We start from the raw sequence: 16,183 nt of genomic DNA on the forward strand, positions 1-16,183 counted from the left end.
CCATGCAGCTGCACAGTTAAGATGTGTGCATTTTACTGAGTGTTATATTATAGCCCAATAATTTTAAAAATTACACCATGGGACTCTTGCCACGTCAATAAAAATGAACACACAATGGCATTTTTATTGCTCACATCCCGTTTGAATGTCCCCACTAGGGGCTGGCCCCGTGGCCGAGTGGTTAAGTTCGCGCGCTCCGCTGCAGGCGGCCCAGTGTTTCGTTGGTTCGAATCCTGGGCGCAGACACGGCACTGCTCATCAAACCACGCTGAGGCAGCATCCCACATGCCACAACTAGAAGGACCCACAACGAAGAATATACAACTATGTACTGGGAGGCTTTGGGGAGAAAAAGGAAAAAAAAAATCTTGAATGTCCCCACTAAAATGGATCCTCAAAACTTTTGATGCTTCTGAAACTGATGGCTGACGTCAACACCTTGTTCTGCCTCCCCAACACTTCACAAATCTGTCTCCTCCTCTAGATTTCTCTTCTGAACGACTACACCTGCCCCGCCACTAGTCTCCCTTTGCAGAGAACGTTTGTCATATCTTTTTCTTGTTTTGGCTTTCCATCATCCAATCATTTCTTTTGGGGTTGAGAACTTCATCCCCTGTAGCGGTGGTGGTGGTGCTGTCCAGAGGAAGCCTTGACCTCCTAGCCAAATTGTCCCTGATGCTCAGTTTCTGGAACTTTCTGCCTGTTTTTCCCAAGGCACATCTTCAAGACTCCCAGCCAAGCTGGAGAGCCTCTAGTGTCTACAAAATGCTCTCTCTCTCTTTTTTTTAAGTTTTTTTTTTTTTTGGTGAGGAAGCTTGGCCCTGAGCTAACATCTGTTGCCAATCTTCCTCCCTTTTTTTTTTTTTTTTTTTTTTTTACCTCCTCAAAGCCCAGTGCATAGTTGCATATCCTAGTTGTAACTCCTTCTAGTTCTTCCTTGTGAGATGCCACCACAGCATGGCTTGATGAGTGGTGTGTAGGTCCATGCCCAGGATCCAAACCAGCGAACCCCAGGCCACCAAATTGGAGCCCACAAACTTTACCACTTGGCCACTGGCCCGGCCCCAGGTTCTCTTTTTGCTTAAGATAATTTCTGTTGCTTTCAACCCCCAACACTGACCGTCACATTCTGCCTCCACCATTGCCTCGCACAACCCATTCTCCACCCATTAGCCGTTCCTTCCTTGAGTCCATGAAGGTTCATTGAGCGGCTACTATGTGCCGGGCGCTGTTCTCGGTGCTGAAATAGCCGTGAAAATGGTAGAGAGAAAAACCTTTGTTCTGGTGAGCTTATGTTTCAGAAGAGGAGACAGACAGTAAAGAAAACAAGCAGTAAAGGTGTCACATGGGAGCACTTCTCAAACTTCAGCGTGTATATGGAGCCCACGGGGAACTTGCGAAAGTGCAAATTCTGATTCAGCATGTCTGGGCTGGAGCTGAAGAGTCTGCACCGCCAACAAGATCCCAGCTGACACTGATGCAGCTGGTCCGGGAAGAGCACACTGAGTAGGAAGATATTATGCTAATAAATTCTCTAAAGAAAAATAAAGCAGAGGGGCCGGCCCAGTGGCGCAGCAGTTAAGTTCCCACGTTCTGCTCCGGTGGCCCAGGGTTTACCAGTCCAGATCCCAGGTGTGGACACGGCACCTCTTGTCAAGCCATGCTGTGGTAGGTGTCCCACATATAAAGTAGAGGAAGATGGGCACGTATGTTAGCTCAGGGCCAGGCTTCCTCAGCAAAAAGAGGAGGATTGGCAGCAGATGTTAGCTCAGGGCTAATCTTCCTCAAAAAAAAAAAAAAAGAAAGAAAGAAAGAAAAGAAAAAGAAAGCAGAGAAGATAGATAAGCTGTGCTGGGAGATGAGGGCAGGGGCTGTGGTTTTAAATAGGGGTGTCAGAAGGTGACAATGAGCATGGGCTTGATGGAGGTGAGGAGAGAGCTGTGGGCGTATCTGAGGGAAGAGCATTACAGGCAGAGGGAACAGCCAGGGCAAAGGCCCCGAGGCTGGTGTGTGCCTGATGAGTTAGAGGAACAGCGAGGAGGCCAGTGTGGCTGCAGTGGAATGGGCAAGAAGAGAGCAGGAGGAGGTGAAGTCAGACAGTCATGGGCAGAAGGAGGCATCTCCTAGCATGTGTAGAGCATTATGGGCTCATTATTAGGACTTTGAGTTGAGGGTGGCACGGAGCCATGCGAGGGTTCTCGAAGACTAACATGAGCTCACTTCGGTTCTAAAAAGATTCCTTTGGCCCCTGCCGGGAGGAGAGTTTGCAAGGGAGCAGGAGGAGAAGGGGGGACAAACGGGAGGTGGTGGCCACAACCATGCAGGCGACAGATGATGAGGGCTCAGGTCAGGGAGGCAGCTGTGGGAGTCCAAAGAAGGGGTTGAGTTCCGGGTAAATTTGGAGGGCAAGCCAACTGGATTAGCCAACAGATTTTGGGTGCCATGAAGAGAGAGGAATCAAGGATGGCTCCGAGTTGCGTGGTATGAGCAAGTGGAAGGATGAAGGAGTGAGGCATGGGGGCTGGAGATAAGATCGATCATCCAGCTCAAATATGCTCATTTTGAGGAGCCTAATGAGACACCCAAGGGGAGACAGGAGGGAGGGACTTCTGGAGCCTGGGAGAGACCTGGACTGAAGAGATAAGTTTGGGAGGCACCGGATACACAGGTGCTTAAAGCCAGGAGACAAGATGAGATTCCCAAAGGGGTGTGATAAAGAAGATCCCGGGGCCTGCCAAGGCAGAAGAGTGCCTTTAAAAGACAAATCTGATAAGGGAGAAGGAAATCTTTCATCACAACAAGCCATCCATCAAGAAGGGTCTGTTTGATAAATTATGAGTCTTCCACAGGATGGAATGTATGCAGCCAACGAACAAGTAGCTTCAAGATTGGCTGGCAGGCACTCTTGTCTGTTTTTCTCCTCCCTTCCTCCACCCAGCTTCTTGGAAGGGGCCTGTGCCAGCGGATGCTCCATTTTGGATCTTGAAGACGAGGAGGGCCCCCCCCACCAAAAAGGATGGCTGAGGCGTGAGCTGCAAGGGGTGGTATAGAGCCACCCTACCCACCCCAGATATGCCACAATATGGATGCTTGACAATTTTTTTATTGAAAAATGTAAATGATTTCATCAGTCCCCTCTCTCTGGACATCCATTTCCAATTCTTTGCTAACGTAACATGGTAGACTCTCTCCAAAGACGGCCACCATCAATTCTTTCCATCCCGTGTGCCCCCACCGCTCCTAACGCCGAGAGTCGATTTCCCCTCCCCCTCCCCTTGAAACTGGGTTTGGTCTTGTGACTTGGTCTGACAGACACAGTGTGGCAGAAGAGCAGTCATATGACTTCCAGGCTAAGCTTTTAAGAAGATAGGTAGGTTGGGGCCGGCCCGGTGGCGCAGTGGTTAAGTGCACACATTCCGTTTCGGCGGCCCTGGGTTCGCCGGTTCGGATCCTGGGTGTGGACACTGCACCACTTGGCAAGCCATGCTGTGGTAGGAGTCCCACGTATAAAGTAGAGGAAGATGGGCACGGATGTTAGCTCAGGGCCAGTCTTCCTCAGCAAAAAAAAGAGGAGGATTGGCAGCAGATGGTTCCTCAGGGCCAATCTTCCTCAAAAACCAAAAAAAGAAGAAGAAGATAGGTAGCTTCCATTTGCTCTTTCAGAAGTAAAGACTTCCATACTGTGAGGAAGCCCAAGCAGCCACGTGGAGAGAGAGGTGCTCAGCCAGCCCAGTGAGGCTCCACCTATGAGACTGCAGAATGGTCACTGTGAGTATTCCAGCCCCAGCGAACCCCACATGGAGAACAATCACTCAGACACGCCCGGTCTAGATGCCCCAATTGTGAGAAAGGACGAGCTGTGGTTGTTCTAAACCCCGAAGTCCGTGGGGTGCTTGTTACACAGCAATAACTAATGAAAACAACAGGTGTATAAACAGCTCTGCCGTAAACAGCCTCGTGGCCAGACCTGGGTGCTCAGCTCTGATCATCTCCTAAAAAAATGAGTCACCAGAAGCGCATGGTGCGAATTTGAAATTTGGTGTCAACTTAGTTTTCAGAGAAGTAGCAAAGTCCCTGGGCTGTTCAGGGGAGTCCATGTACCCACGGCCTCTTCAGCCCTTGGTGTTCCTGTGTCCTTTTTTTAATTTTCAATCTTTGGCAATTCAGTTGGCCTGTTTGGCATTCATCTCAGAGAAGGCAACTGTGATCAGGGCTTCTCTCTGATCATAGAGTGATAACCGAAAACCCGCAGGACCAGCTCATCTGCAGCCCAGTCAAAATCTTCCTCCCTCCCTCCCTCCCTCCCTCCCATCCTCCCTCCCTCCCTCCCTCCCTCCCTTCCTTCCTTCTTTCCCTCCTTCCTTCCTCCCTCCCTCCCTTCTCCTTCCCACCCTTCCTTCCTTTCTCTACTCATTTGTAGCCAAGAGTCAAAATCTTCTTCCCTCTCTCCCTTGCTCCCTTCCTTCCCTTGTTCATTCATTGAAAATATACGAACAAAGTCTGGAAGAATAAAGCACTACAACGCGCCAGGTACTGTTCAAAAGGTGCTTTCCATTTCACATCTCTACCCACTTTAATCTAAATCAGTGCTTTTCAACTGGGAGCCATTCTGCCCTCCGTGGCGACATCGGCAATGTCTGCGACATCTTCAGATGTTGTGATGGGGGGAGGGCTCTCCTGGCATCTAGCGGGTGGAGGCCAGAGACGCTGCTCCACACCCCACAACACACAGGACAGCCTCCCCATCAACCAAGAATTATCCCACCCGGAATGCCCATAGTGGCGAGGCTGAGAAACCCCAATTTAAATAAATGGAATTGAACAGGATAACAGAGAATAGGAAATATCAGAAGACATGGCTCAGAGTAAGGATAAGCGTCATGGCATAAAAGCTTTGTACCAGTGTCGCCGCTGCAGCAGATCGGGGAGGGGAAGGTGCAAGGAGGTGAGTGTGGAGGTTGGCAGGGGTGCTAGGCAGCCGAGGGGAGGGTTTTAGGCAAGGGAGGGACATGGCCCAATTAACTTTGAAGAGACCCACTAGGACTGCTGGATGACAAGCCAGAGCGGGCACGGGACATGGCTAAAGTAGGACACCAAGGAGGGCGTCATCGAGGGTGGTACCTGAGGAGGTGAAAACTGGCTGAAGGGTATAGATAGGCGGGGTCGGTGAAACAAAGGAGGCAGTGAGGGCAGGGCGGGTGCAGGGTGGTGGCATCTGATGGCCTGGCCCTTCTCCCCAGGGCCAGGTGGGAGCTGGGGCCCTGGGGGCCACACCCACCTGGCTCACAGCAGAAACTGGGACAGCCCACACTGCCCCCTTACCTCCTCAGTCCCAGCTGGGGATATGCCACTTCCAGCGCCCAAATGCTGGCTCTCCCTTCCCCCCCACCCCTGCCAGGGAGGCCTTCATCAGGGGGACCTCCAGGACCTCCGACTCTATCTCCTCATCCGACTGGGACTCTCCTGTGAGCATGGAGGGTATAAAAGCTACCCTTACCTAGGACACCCAGTATCCAGTTTAGAGCCTAGCATTGTCGGCCTGGTGAACTCCTACCTATCTGTCAAAACCCACTTCAAAAGGACCCTCATTTGGGAAGACTTCTTGGACCTCCGTGGTTCCTGATTGAACACCTCAGTAGTTAATACACATCCATAGCTGATACAAACGGAGTACTTACTACATTCCAGGCCCCATCCTGGAGACCTCATGCACAACAACCCTAGGACTAGGGTTATTATCATTATCCCCATCTTACAGATGGGAAACTGAGGCTCAGGGACACACAACGAGTAAGCAGTGGGGCCAAAATTTGAACTCAGGTGACTTCTGTAAGCTGCCTCAGCAGCAGCTGTCCTTAAATCCTTCCCTGTGAGACTGGTTTGATCATCGCCATCTTCCAGATGAGAAACTTCAGGCCCAGAGGGGTCAAGCAATGCACCTAAGATCACACAGCAAGTCAGAGGTTAAGCTAGCTTGGTGCGTGGGCCAGATGCCTCCAAACTTCCTCCCTTGTCACCCTTTCATCTCTTGGTTCATGAGCACCTACAGTGTATCAGGCACCATCCTAGGCTCTGAGGACAAAATAGGGGACAACTCTGAGAAGGTGACATTTGAGCTGAAAGATAAAAAAGAATCCACCTTGAGACGATCTAGGGGAAAAGAGAGGTCCCAAGTGCTACTGGGAACTTTCCTATTTCCGTCCCTTTGCTCATTCTGTTCCCTCTCCCAGGAATGACTTTCTCCACCTAACAAACTCCTATCCATCCTTCAAAGCCCAGCTCCAATACCCGCTCCTCTTAGCAAACTTTTCCAGATAGATCTCCCAGGCCGAGTCTGTAACACCATGCCTGGGCTCCTCAGCCTGGGGTTCCTCTTTCTATTCCACACGTGACCACAGATGGCTGGGAAGGTCTCATAAGAGTCCTCCCCACCAGGCTGGAAGCTCGTTGAGGCCAGGGCCCAGGGGACACAACGGAGTTGATTTTTAAAATAAGAAATAACGAATTCGTCGGGCCGGGGACTAGAACTGGTGGCTCTGAAACTTCGGGTCCGCCAGTCTCCAGACCCTGCTCTGGCCCCGCCCCATTCAGGCTCCGCCCCCGGATTCGCCCCGCCCCTAAACGTGCCCGCCCAGCTTCCCGGAAGCGGGCGGCGTAGTGAGCAAGCGCCGTGGGCGCAAAGCACGCCGGGAGTTGTAGTTCTGCCATCGGACGGAAGCCGGGGCGGCCGTGCGACGCGATGTGGGCCGGAGTGTTGGTGGGGGGGGCCCGGGTGGCGGCAGGCAGGTGCCCAGCGCTGGGGCCCCGCCTCGCCGCCCGCTTCCCCCCGCAGCGGGCGCCCGAGAGCGGCCTGGTCCTGCGTCGGAGCCTGCACGCGACGGCGGCCCGGGCTCTCCCGCTCATTCCCATCGTGGTGGAGCAGACGGTACAGCGGCCGCGCGGGGACCCGGCCCGGGGGGCGGGGGCGGACCGGGGCTGGGGGCACGGCTGGCCCGTGAGCCTCACCCTCACTCTCACCCCCATCTTCCTCCCCAGGGCCGCGGCGAGCGCGCCTATGACATCTACTCGCGGCTGCTGCGGGAGCGCATCGTGTGCGTCATGGGTCCGGTGAGCACCCCGCGCCCCATCCTCCCCTGCGCCGGCCCCCACCCCGGGCGCGCCTCCTCCTCCACCCCCTTGACCCCCTGACCTTTCCCCCTTCACGATCCTCCCTTGGCTCCGCTCTGGTCCCAACCTGACACCCCCTTCCTGGGCACCTAAGCCCTCTGACCCCTCCCCCAGCCCCACCACCCCTTCCTCAAACCCTCTGCTCTCCCTCCCTCCCTCACCAACGATCCGCCTCCCCATTCCTGGGCTCCACTCCCTCTCCCCAGCCCTCCTGACCCCTTCCCTTCCCGCGCACTGAGCCCACTGACTTCCCACGTCCTGTACCCCAAACCCCCTGGGCCCCACCCCTCCCCCACATCCCCCCCTGGGTCCTGAATTCTTACCGACTCGTCTTCCTTGGGCTCTGACCCCCATCCTGGTTCCCCGACACCCCATGACTGCCTCCCTTAGCCCTCTCCCCGGCCCCCATCGGGGGACACCCCTGCCCTCCCCACTTGCAGATCGATGACAGCGTGGCCAGCCTGGTGATCGCGCAGCTTCTGTTCCTGCAGTCGGAAAGCAACAAGAAGCCCATCCACATGTACATAAACAGCCCTGGTGAGCCACCGCCCCGGGTGCGGGGGGCCGCACTGGGTGACTCGGGGGGCCAACGCCGCCGAGTCAGGGACATTCTCTTTCTGGGGAAACGAAGGATGCAGAGCTTCTTTCAGAATCCCCAAAAGCATCTTAAAACCTCCAAAAGCTGCCTTTTCCCTGCTTTCAAGTCTAGGTTCACCAACAGGCCGCCGAGCCCACCTTTTTACCAACCTGACCTGGTTGTCAACCTTTTAAAATTGGTAAATTCCACACATATGCCACCTCCCCGGAAAAAAAAGGACACTGGCTAATCTTGAGTGAGTGCTTACTGTGCTGGGCACTTTTCTAAGCACTTGATACGCTTTTAACTCATTTTGTCCTCAGGGCGACCTCATTGGTAGGTACTTTTTACTTATCTCCAATTTCAGAGGAGACACTGGCTCCGAGAGGCTGGGTAACTTGCCCAAAGCCACACAGATGATAAGTTGCCGGGCTAGAGGTCATCCCCAGGCAGGCTGGCTGCAGATCCTTCATTCTTAGCCACTGCGCTCTCCCGATTTCTAGTTTCTCTTGAAAATGTGGTGGATCGGGTGCCCCCGGGCCCACATGCATGTGTGGCAACAGTTGGCTCTGAGAGCACTCTTTTGCGAGTGCTCTCGTTTTGCCCCTGTCTGGCCCTGTGTTACCTGTTTCTGTCATCTGCCCCCCCCTCCAGGACCAGGGGCTGCAACAGGGAAAGGATGGTGGGAGGGGCCGGCACAGCCCCTCACTCGCGCTCCCACCTGCAGGCGGCGTGGTGACCTCGGGCCTGGCCATCTACGACACGATGCAGTACATCCTGAACCCTATCTGCACGTGGTGCGTGGGCCAGGCCGCCAGCATGGGCTCCCTGCTCCTCGCGGCCGGCACCCCGGGCATGCGCCACTCGCTCCCCAACTCCCGCATCATGATCCACCAACCCTCCGGGGGCGCCCGGGTGAGTGCCAGGCCCTGCAAGCTGCTTCAGGGCCCAGGGATGGGGTCTCAACAGATGGACCGACGGGGCGGACGTCCTGTTGGGGTATCAGTGTATTAAAATGTGGGTTAATTATAATTCAGCCATGGTGAGGCCAACAGATCAGGAGACCACGGCCATTGAAAAGACACTTTGTTACTTACAGATCCCAAGAGGAGGGGGCACAGTGAACCAGGCAGGGCCACACGGGGAAGCACCAGGGTGGGTCAGGGGGCACAGGGAGCGGGGAACGTGGGCAGGAGCCTTTACTGTGGCTTCCGCTGTGAAGAGCCGATGAAGGAAGATAAGCAGGCTTTGGATTGGGTAGTTTGAATAATTGCAGCACGCTCTGGGGCGTGGGGGTTGGCCTTGGCTGTCTGGTACTTGGCCCTGAGGTGATCAGGGCAGAGGGTGGTCGCCCTGAGTGAGAGAGCCCCATAGAGGACATAGTGGGGCTGCGGGCTCCGGATTGGCTGGTTTGCATGTCAAAGGTGTGCTCGTGGGTGAGCCATTTGCTCTCTCTAGGAATTAGCTAGCCTTGGGAGGGGCCAACCTTTCCAGTCAGCGAGGCCCCTGAAGCAGAAAATAAGAAAACAGAGTTAACACAGGAAGGCTTCCTGGTGGTGGTGAGGAGGAAGCAGATTGTGGAGAGACTCGCAATAACCTGCCTGGAAACTGGCAGCCTGAAGCCCCCGGGGGCTCCCGTCCCGAGTCCCCATCTCCAGCCTCCCTCTGAGTGGCTGACACCGATTCACAACTTCTTCTTGTCCCCTCCCTTTGGACGTCCCCCAGGGCCAAGCCACGGACATCGCCATCCAGGCAGAGGAGATCATGAAACTGAAGAAGCAGCTTTACAGCATCTATGCCAAGCACACCAAGCAGAGTCTGCAGGTTATTGGTGAGTGCCCTGTGGGCAGAACCCTGGGACGTCCGGGTCAGACCGTGTGCTCAGCCAGGGCCTCTGGGCCTCAGCACTGTTGACCCTCGAGGCTGGATCATTTTCTGTGACGGGGGCATCCTGGCCACTGTGCGAGGTGTGGCAGCGTCCCTGGCCCCCCCACCGGAGGCCAGCAGCACCCTCCAACTGTGACAACCAAAACTGTCCCAGATGTCGCCCAGGGTCCCCGGGGTGTCAGAACCAGCCCTACTTGAGAAGCCCTGTTCTAAGCCCTTTAAAATGAGATTCACAGAATCCTCACTGAAACCTCATTGAAATAGGTCAAAAGTTTTGAACAGGGTCTTCAATAAAGAATATTCCAAACGGCCAAGAAACGTAAGGTGCTCACCATCTTCAGTGAGGATGTTTGATAAAAACATTCGTTCTTAGGGGCTGGCCCCGTGGCCTGCTGGTTAAGTTTGGCATCCTCCCCTTCGGCAGCCTGGGTTTGGTTCCTGGACATACACCACTCAGCAGCCATGCTGTGGCGGCAACCCACATACAAAATAGAGGAAGATGGGCACAGATGGTAGCTCAGGGCCAATCTTCCTCAGCAAAAAAAAAAAAAAAAAAAAAAAAAAAGCGCCACACATTCATTATTAGGGAAAGGCAAATGAAGGGCACAGTGAGATACTATTTCAGTGCGCCAGAACAGCTAAAATAGAAAATACTGATGCCGCCAAATGCCTTCAGGGATGTGGAGCAATGAGAACACTTCTCCATCACAGGCAGGTAGAGTTAGCGACTCAAAGTGGGCCCCAGCGGGGTTTCTGGGGGAACGTCTGGCCATGTGGCACTTGTTGATCTGGGTGCTGGCCACATGGCTGTGTTCGGTCTGAAATTCATTGCAGTGTCCACTTAGGATCTGTGCCCCTTCCTGTATTATACAACAGTAAGAAGTAAAACATTTTGAAATAGGGGAAACTGAGGCACAGAGCGGGGAAGGCCAAGGTCACACGGGGAGGAAGTGGCTGAACGGGGACTCAAACCTGGGCTCAGGGCTTCCCTCTGAACCGCATGTGTCCCGCCGCTCGCCCCCCACCCCGCAGAGTCGGCCATGGAGAGAGACCGCTACATGAGCCCCATGGAGGCCCAGGAGTTCGGCATCCTGGACAAGGTGCTGGTGCACCCGCCGCAGGATGGGGAGGACGAGCCTGAGCTGGTGCAGAAGGAGCCCGTGGGGGCGGCCGCGGCGGAACCCGCCCCAGCGAGCGCCTGAGAGCCGGACCTCCCCCTCCGGATGCCAGTGGAGGGGCTGCCGGGCCGCAGCCCTGCCCACCGCTCGCTGCTGAGCCTGCAGGGGCCCCTTGAGGACCTCCGGATCTGGGGGTGCCCCTGAGGGTGGGGATCCTGGCTGAGACACTGTGATTTTAAATTAAATCTTTGTAGTCTTTGCTCCCCGTCTGTGGCACCTTGGCTCCCTGCTGCACCACGTTGCACACGTGTGTGCCCTTCCACGAGCTCCCTTCTGTTCTTGAACGTTCAGCTCCCTCGCTTCAGCACGCTCTGCTGAGCAAAGACAACATTCCGGATACTGTTCTAGAGGCTGCTACCTAATGTGAAGAAAACACAAAAATTCCTGTCGTCAAGGAAATTATTCTTGAGGGGTTAGACAGTTTAAAAAGAAAAAATCAGGGAAAAAGGTGTGCAGGGTGCATGTGTGTGTGACAGTTTTAGATGAGGTGGCCTGCAAAGGGCTTGCTGAGAAGGTGACACTTGAGCAAAGACTGAGGGAGGGAGCCAGGTTGCTGTCTTGGGACAGAGCAGCCCAGGCAGAGCATGTGCAAAGGCCCTGGGGTAGGACTGTGCCTGGCACGTGGATGGAACCACGAGGAGCCTGGGGTGGCTGGAGTGGAGTGAGTGAAGGGGAGAGTGGGGAAGGAACAGGAGGGCAGATCGTAAAAGGCCTGGCAGTTCTTAGCAAGGAGGGAGATGAGCCACGGAGGGTTTTGAGAAGAGGAACGAAAAGGATGACTGGCTCCCACGGAGAAGCGGGAGGAATGCAGCAAGCACATAAACCTGGAGACCAGTTTGGAGGCTTGGAATAATCCAGACGGAGGCTGACGGCCTGGCTGGGTGGTGAGAAGAGGTCAGATCCTAGCCGGGTTTTAAAGGCAGGGCTGACGGGTGGGATGTGAGATAGGAGATAGAACCTCATCTCCCCAAACTCCCAGATTTTGACCCAAAGCTGATTGAAAGATGGAGAGTTATTGAGACGGGAAGGCTGGATCAGGAGTTGATGTTTGACATGCCTCGGACATCCGGGGGGATGGGTAAGTCTGGGGTCCGCGCCGGGAATGGAAATGGAGGCGACATCAGGATGTCGATGACTTAGCGGGCAGGCTGAGGACTGGCACCGTGCAAGTCAGAGGTGGCCTTCAATAAGGTCATTTTCAGGGCTGTGGGGGACAAAAGCCAGAGTGGAGTGGACCCAGAAGGAAGGGGAGGGACAATTGGAGCTGGACAAGTCCTTCCCGGAATTTTGCTGTAAAGAGGAGAGCAGAGAACCTGGGGCTGTGGCTGGAGGGAGAATTGGGTCAATGTTTTGTTTTTTTAAATTCAGAGGACTTTCGATTCGGCTGTATTCATCGGTTACATTTGGTTGAAGTTTTCATTCTGGACAGTTTTAGGAGGAGGGTTTTTTGTTTATATCTTGTTTATAAGGTGGGAGCCAGCCTGTTCGGACGCGGTGGGAACGATCCAGTAAAAAATGAACTGGCTGATGCCTCGCTTTGACCTTTGACCGCAACCCCTAACTCCACAAACTTGGCCCCACCCCATAATCCTGGCCTTGACTTCACTCCCCTGACCCCTCTACCCTTGACCCCTTCATCTCAGCCCGAGCATACTCTACCCTTAACCTCTAGCCCTGGCCCACTCCATAACCCCGGCCTGAGCCCAAATCCTTCTGTGACCTCTGATCTCTGACCCCATGCCAGAATTGTCTGCGCCCCGTGCCCCCGCCCCCGCCCCCTACAGGACGGGCTTGCAGCACAGCCAATAGTCTAAGCTACTGCGCAGTGGCGCCCAATAGCGCGAGAGGGGAGGCGGGCTTTGTGGAGAGCCAATCGCTTAAGAGGGCGGAAAGAGGAACAGCCAGTAACCTTGAGCGAGAGGCGGGACTCTGAGGAGAGCCAATCGCTGCAGGGGCTCGGCGCAGCCGCAGCCAATGGCTCTGAGGCGGGGGCGTTGCCCTGACCCTGGCAGCTTCCACGACCCCGCTCCGGGGCTATGGCCGGGAGCGGGCGGCTGGCGCTGCGGACGCTGCCCGGGCCGGGCTGGGTGCGGGGCTCGGGCCCGGCCGTGCTGAGCCGCCTGCGGGACGCGGCCGTGGTGCGGCCCGGCTTTCTGAGCGCGGCCGAGGAGGAGACGCTCAGCCGCGAGCTGGAGCCCGAGCTGCGCCGCCGCCGCTACGAATACGATCACTGGGACGCGGTGAGGCCGGCGGCGCAGGGGGCGGGTCCGCGGGGGGCGGGGCCACGGCGGGGGCGGGGCCTGGGACGTTAGGGGCGGGGACAGGGGAGTGGCGCTCTGGAGTGGGGCGGGGCTACGTTTGGGCGGGGCCTGTGGTATTAGGGGCGGGGACGAAAAGAGCTCTGGTGGGCGGGGCTACTTCTGGGGCGGAGCCTGAGGAGTGGGGCGGAGTCTTGAAGCGTGGGGCCCTTGATGGGCAGGGAAAGCGCTTTGGAGATGAAGGCGGGGCCTTCACTGGAGGCAGGACCTGGAACTGAGGGATGTTTGGGGGGCAGGACCTAGGCTAGAGGCACAACAGGTGTGGAGCGAGATGAGGGAGGGTCACCTGTTGGGGGCGGAGACAGGGGAGTTGGGTGGGATAAAGTGGGCGGAGACAGAATTGAATATTGGGGCGGGGAAAGGATCTGGGACTGAAATTGGAGTCTGAGGGTGAGTACAAAGGACTGAGGCCAGAGCTAGATTTGAGACCCTTCGGGGAGATAGAATCAAGCCTATTGGGGTAATAAGGGTAGGGTCAAGGGTCAGCTGGGAAAATCAGCCCTTTGCTCTGCACTCTGCAGCCCCCCACCGCCCCGTGCCTCAGTTTCCCTGTTCCTCCTGGGAGCGTCCAGGCTTGACCTGAGCTCTCCGTGTAGGCCATCCACGGCTTCCGAGAGACAGAAAAGTCGCGCTGGTCAGAGGCAAGCCGGGCCATCCTGCAGCGCGTGCAGGCAGCTGCCTTCGGCCCTGGCCAGACCCTGCTGTCCCCGGTGCATGTGCTGGACCTGGAGCCTCGGGGCTACATCAAGCCGCACGTGGACAGCGTCAAGGTGGGCAGAACCCGGCCCCTTGGAGCTCCCAGCTTGGGGGACGGGGGGTCCAGCCAGACCAGAGCCTGAGCCACCACCATGCCCCCTCTTCCAGTTCTGCGGAGCCACCATCGCCGGCCTGTCCCTGCTGTCTCCCAGTGTCATGCGGCTGGTGCACACCCAGGAGCCGGGGGAGTGGCTGGAACTCTTGCTGGAGCCAGGTTCCCTGTACATCCTTAGGTACCACCCAGCCAGGGAGCCCCCACCCACCAGTAACGGGTCAGACGCCCCCCCCAGCGCTTTGAGCCCCTTCTCCCACTCAGTGCTCACAGCCAACACTACCATTCCCCCCTCGGCAGTCAGGCGGCCTGGACCCAGGGCTGCCCTCACCGCCCCCACAGCCACAGCCTCTGTGTTCTCTTGCAGGGGCTCGGCCCGTTATGACTTCTCCCACGAGATCCTTCGGGACGAAGAGTCCTTTTTCGGGGAGCGTCGGGTTCCCCGGGGCCGACGCATCTCTGTGATCTGCCGCTCCCTCCCCGAGGGGATGGGTCCAGGGGGGCCGGGGCAGCCACCCCCAGCCTGCTGACCCCCAGCCCCTTCCCCAGCTTCTCAGAGGCCCCGAGTTTGTGAATAAAGTTGGACAATGGACACGCTGGCCTTCCTCGCACTGGCCGTTTGCTGGGATCCCTGGGGGCAGCCCAGGACCCCACCTGCCCACACCCGGGAGCTAAGCTGGCAGGGTCACGGCACATCCCGGCTGAACACACAGTTACGAGGCCACAGGAGCAATTTACTTTATTGTGCCCCTTGCTGTGGCCCCAGCCCACCCCCCCTTCTCGTCTTCTCGGCATCCGTATCTCCAAGAAATAAGTCAGCAGCGCTTGTCGTGTGGCTGCAGGACCTCTAGCCAGGCATCCTCAGCCACCACAGCCGCAGGCAGCCGCCGAGAGCTGGGGCAGCCGCTGCCAGCGGTGGCGGTCATCGAGGAAGGCGACATCAGCGTAGCGGGTGGGCTGGCAGCAGGGCCCGCCGTGGGCTCGGCCCTGGCCCCTCAGCCGGGCCAGCGTCAGGCCGTGCTGGGTGCGGGCGCCGCGGGGACAGCTGCCGGCACAGTAGCGGAAGATGACCGTCTCCTCCGACGTGTAGCCCAGGCCCAGCTCTGCCACGGGCAGGGACAGGCTCCACAGCTGGCACTGGCTGGCCGCGGCTCGGCGCAGGCGGGCACCTGCGGGAGACAAGGGATGGCTGACAGCGGACAGGGTCTGGGCGGGAAGGAGTTGGGGAGTCACGCAGGGTCCTGGGGGTCCTTACCCAGCTGTGGCTTCTGGGTCCCTCTGTGTGCTGCCAGCTCAGACAGGAGCTGTCCCTCCGCCACCAGAGCTCCCCGAGCACCAGGGTCCCCACCGAGGCCCAGCTGCAGCGACAGGAGCAGCAGAGAGCAGAGCAGGAGTCTTCCTGTGGCCATGGTGACAGGCAGGTCCTAAGGGTGGGGATGCCCCAAGCCCTCCATTTATCCCCCTGCCTGGGCTGGGGGAGTAACCTCTTCGCTGCCGGCCGCTGCTTGGGGACCAGAGCCCCGTGTCCCCCATCAGCTCATCTCTTACATCTTCGGGCCCAGGCAGGCCGGCTCCCTCTGCCCCACACCTCGTCCTTCTAAGAGTTAAGGGCCCACCCCCCCACCCCATGCAGACATTCCACAGGCCCGTTTCCGACACCCCCTCCGCCCCCTGATTTATGAGTGTTGTGCCGGCAGCCAGGGCCAAGCCCAGGGCGGGCAGCAGGGTCCCCACCCCACCTGCTGTCTAGAAGGAGGCATGGGGGGCTCCGTGGGGCCCTCCCCGCTCAGGCTGGGCGCTGGGGCTCAGGAGCCCCCGCGTTGTGTGCCAGGTGGAGCGGACCTGTGTGCGGGGAAGAGGCGGGCTGGCAGTGGGCGAACTGACAGAATCCTCCATCACGGCCCCTCCAGGAGGATTAAGGCTTCATGCCTGTGTCTCCGGGCTGGGCTGGGCCAGTGTCAAAACAGGAAGAGGGAGAGGCCCCGGGGACAGCCAAAGCTGGGACACGAGGGACGGGAAGCTCACTCTGCAGGGCCTCCGGTCTCTAGAAGGCCGACCTGAGGCCCCTGGGATCCAGCCGCATCCTGGGGTGGGAGGGGAGGTTGCACCCAACTGGGGCTCCGGGCCAGCGGCACATTCCGGTGACTTCCATGCCCGGCCCGTGACCCAGGGAAGTGAGTCTCCCTTCGTCACCCATGAAGGGGGCTAATCAGAGTGCCCCCCATGGGGTTCTGAGGACAGACAGACG

The 16,183-nt window shown here is 57.3% G+C and overlaps 3 protein-coding genes across 6 annotated transcripts; 2 read left to right on the forward strand and 1 right to left on the reverse strand.

Annotated features, from left to right (window-relative positions):
- Positions 1-1,573: 1,573 nt before the first annotated feature.
- CLPP (caseinolytic mitochondrial matrix peptidase proteolytic subunit) lies at positions 1,574-11,010 on the forward strand. 2 transcript variants are annotated; one of them, XM_070622737.1, is made up of 8 exons: positions 1,574-1,668; positions 3,664-3,768; positions 6,592-6,925; positions 7,036-7,107; positions 7,608-7,704; positions 8,472-8,659; positions 9,470-9,575; positions 10,664-11,010. In XM_070622737.1, exons 3-8 carry the CDS (start codon positions 6,740-6,742, stop codon positions 10,831-10,833), a joined length of 819 nt encoding a protein of 272 aa, XP_070478838.1. In that variant the 5' UTR covers positions 1,574-1,668; positions 3,664-3,768; positions 6,592-6,739; the 3' UTR covers positions 10,834-11,010. The 2 variants fall into 2 exon arrangements, with proteins under 2 accessions (XP_070478838.1, XP_070478837.1); XM_070622736.1 differs by having other exon boundaries at positions 3,664-6,925.
- A 1,728-nt stretch (positions 11,011-12,738) lies between these two features.
- On the forward strand, positions 12,739-14,527 carry ALKBH7 (alkB homolog 7). 2 transcript variants are annotated; one of them, XM_070622738.1, is made up of 4 exons: positions 12,739-13,049; positions 13,724-13,897; positions 13,992-14,116; positions 14,303-14,527. In XM_070622738.1, the coding sequence occupies exons 1-4, from the start codon at positions 12,846-12,848 to the stop codon at positions 14,463-14,465; spliced, it is 666 nt and encodes a 221-aa protein (XP_070478839.1). In that variant the 5' UTR covers positions 12,739-12,845; the 3' UTR covers positions 14,466-14,527. The 2 variants fall into 2 exon arrangements, with proteins under 2 accessions (XP_070478839.1, XP_070478841.1); XM_070622740.1 differs by having other exon boundaries at positions 12,782-13,049; positions 13,992-14,097.
- Positions 14,528-14,650: 123 nt separating this feature from the next.
- PSPN (persephin) lies at positions 14,651-15,895 on the reverse strand. 2 transcript variants are annotated; one of them, XM_070622743.1, is made up of 3 exons: positions 15,778-15,895; positions 15,191-15,359; positions 14,651-15,104 (listed from the first exon to the last, which is right to left on the reverse strand). In XM_070622743.1, exons 1-3 carry the CDS (start codon positions 15,829-15,831, stop codon positions 14,797-14,799), a joined length of 531 nt encoding a protein of 176 aa, XP_070478844.1. In that variant the 5' UTR covers positions 15,832-15,895; the 3' UTR covers positions 14,651-14,796. The 2 variants fall into 2 exon arrangements, with proteins under 2 accessions (XP_070478844.1, XP_070478845.1); XM_070622744.1 differs by having other exon boundaries at positions 15,675-15,868.
- Between the last annotated feature and the right edge of the window lie 288 nt (positions 15,896-16,183).

Source organism: Equus przewalskii, chromosome 6 (genome assembly GCF_037783145.1).
Source record: "Equus przewalskii isolate Varuska chromosome 6, EquPr2, whole genome shotgun sequence".
Lineage (NCBI taxonomy): Eukaryota > Metazoa > Chordata > Mammalia > Perissodactyla > Equidae > Equus > Equus przewalskii.

What these genes read in the sequence shown, in the direction of transcription:
- ALKBH7 (XM_070622738.1), top strand. Translation starts at nt 12,846, where the DNA reads ATGGCCGGGAGCGGGCGGCTGGCGCTGCGGACGCTGCCCGGGCCGGGC. An exon ending in AATACGATCACTGGGACGCG is followed by an intron (nt 13,050 to 13,723) that starts GTGAGGCCGGCG and finishes CTCTCCGTGTAG; the next exon opens with GCCATCCACGGCTTCCGAGA. An exon ending in CGCACGTGGACAGCGTCAAG is followed by an intron (nt 13,898 to 13,991) that starts GTGGGCAGAACC and finishes CCCCTCTTCCAG; the next exon opens with TTCTGCGGAGCCACCATCGC.
- PSPN (XM_070622743.1), bottom strand. Translation starts at nt 15,831, where the DNA reads ATGGAGGATTCTGTCAGTTCGCCCACTGCCAGCCCGCCTCTTCCCCGC. An exon ending in CGCCTCTTCCCCGCACACAG is followed by an intron (nt 15,360 to 15,777) that starts GTCCGCTCCACC and finishes CCCCACCCTTAG; the next exon opens with GACCTGCCTGTCACCATGGC. An exon ending in GACCCAGAAGCCACAGCTGG is followed by an intron (nt 15,105 to 15,190) that starts GTAAGGACCCCC and finishes TGTCTCCCGCAG; the next exon opens with GTGCCCGCCTGCGCCGAGCC.
- CLPP (XM_070622736.1), top strand. Translation starts at nt 6,740, where the DNA reads ATGTGGGCCGGAGTGTTGGTGGGGGGGGCCCGGGTGGCGGCAGGCAGG. An exon ending in CCATCGTGGTGGAGCAGACG is followed by an intron (nt 6,926 to 7,035) that starts GTACAGCGGCCG and finishes CTTCCTCCCCAG; the next exon opens with GGCCGCGGCGAGCGCGCCTA. An exon ending in GCAGAGTCTGCAGGTTATTG is followed by an intron (nt 9,576 to 10,663) that starts GTGAGTGCCCTG and finishes CCCACCCCGCAG; the next exon opens with AGTCGGCCATGGAGAGAGAC.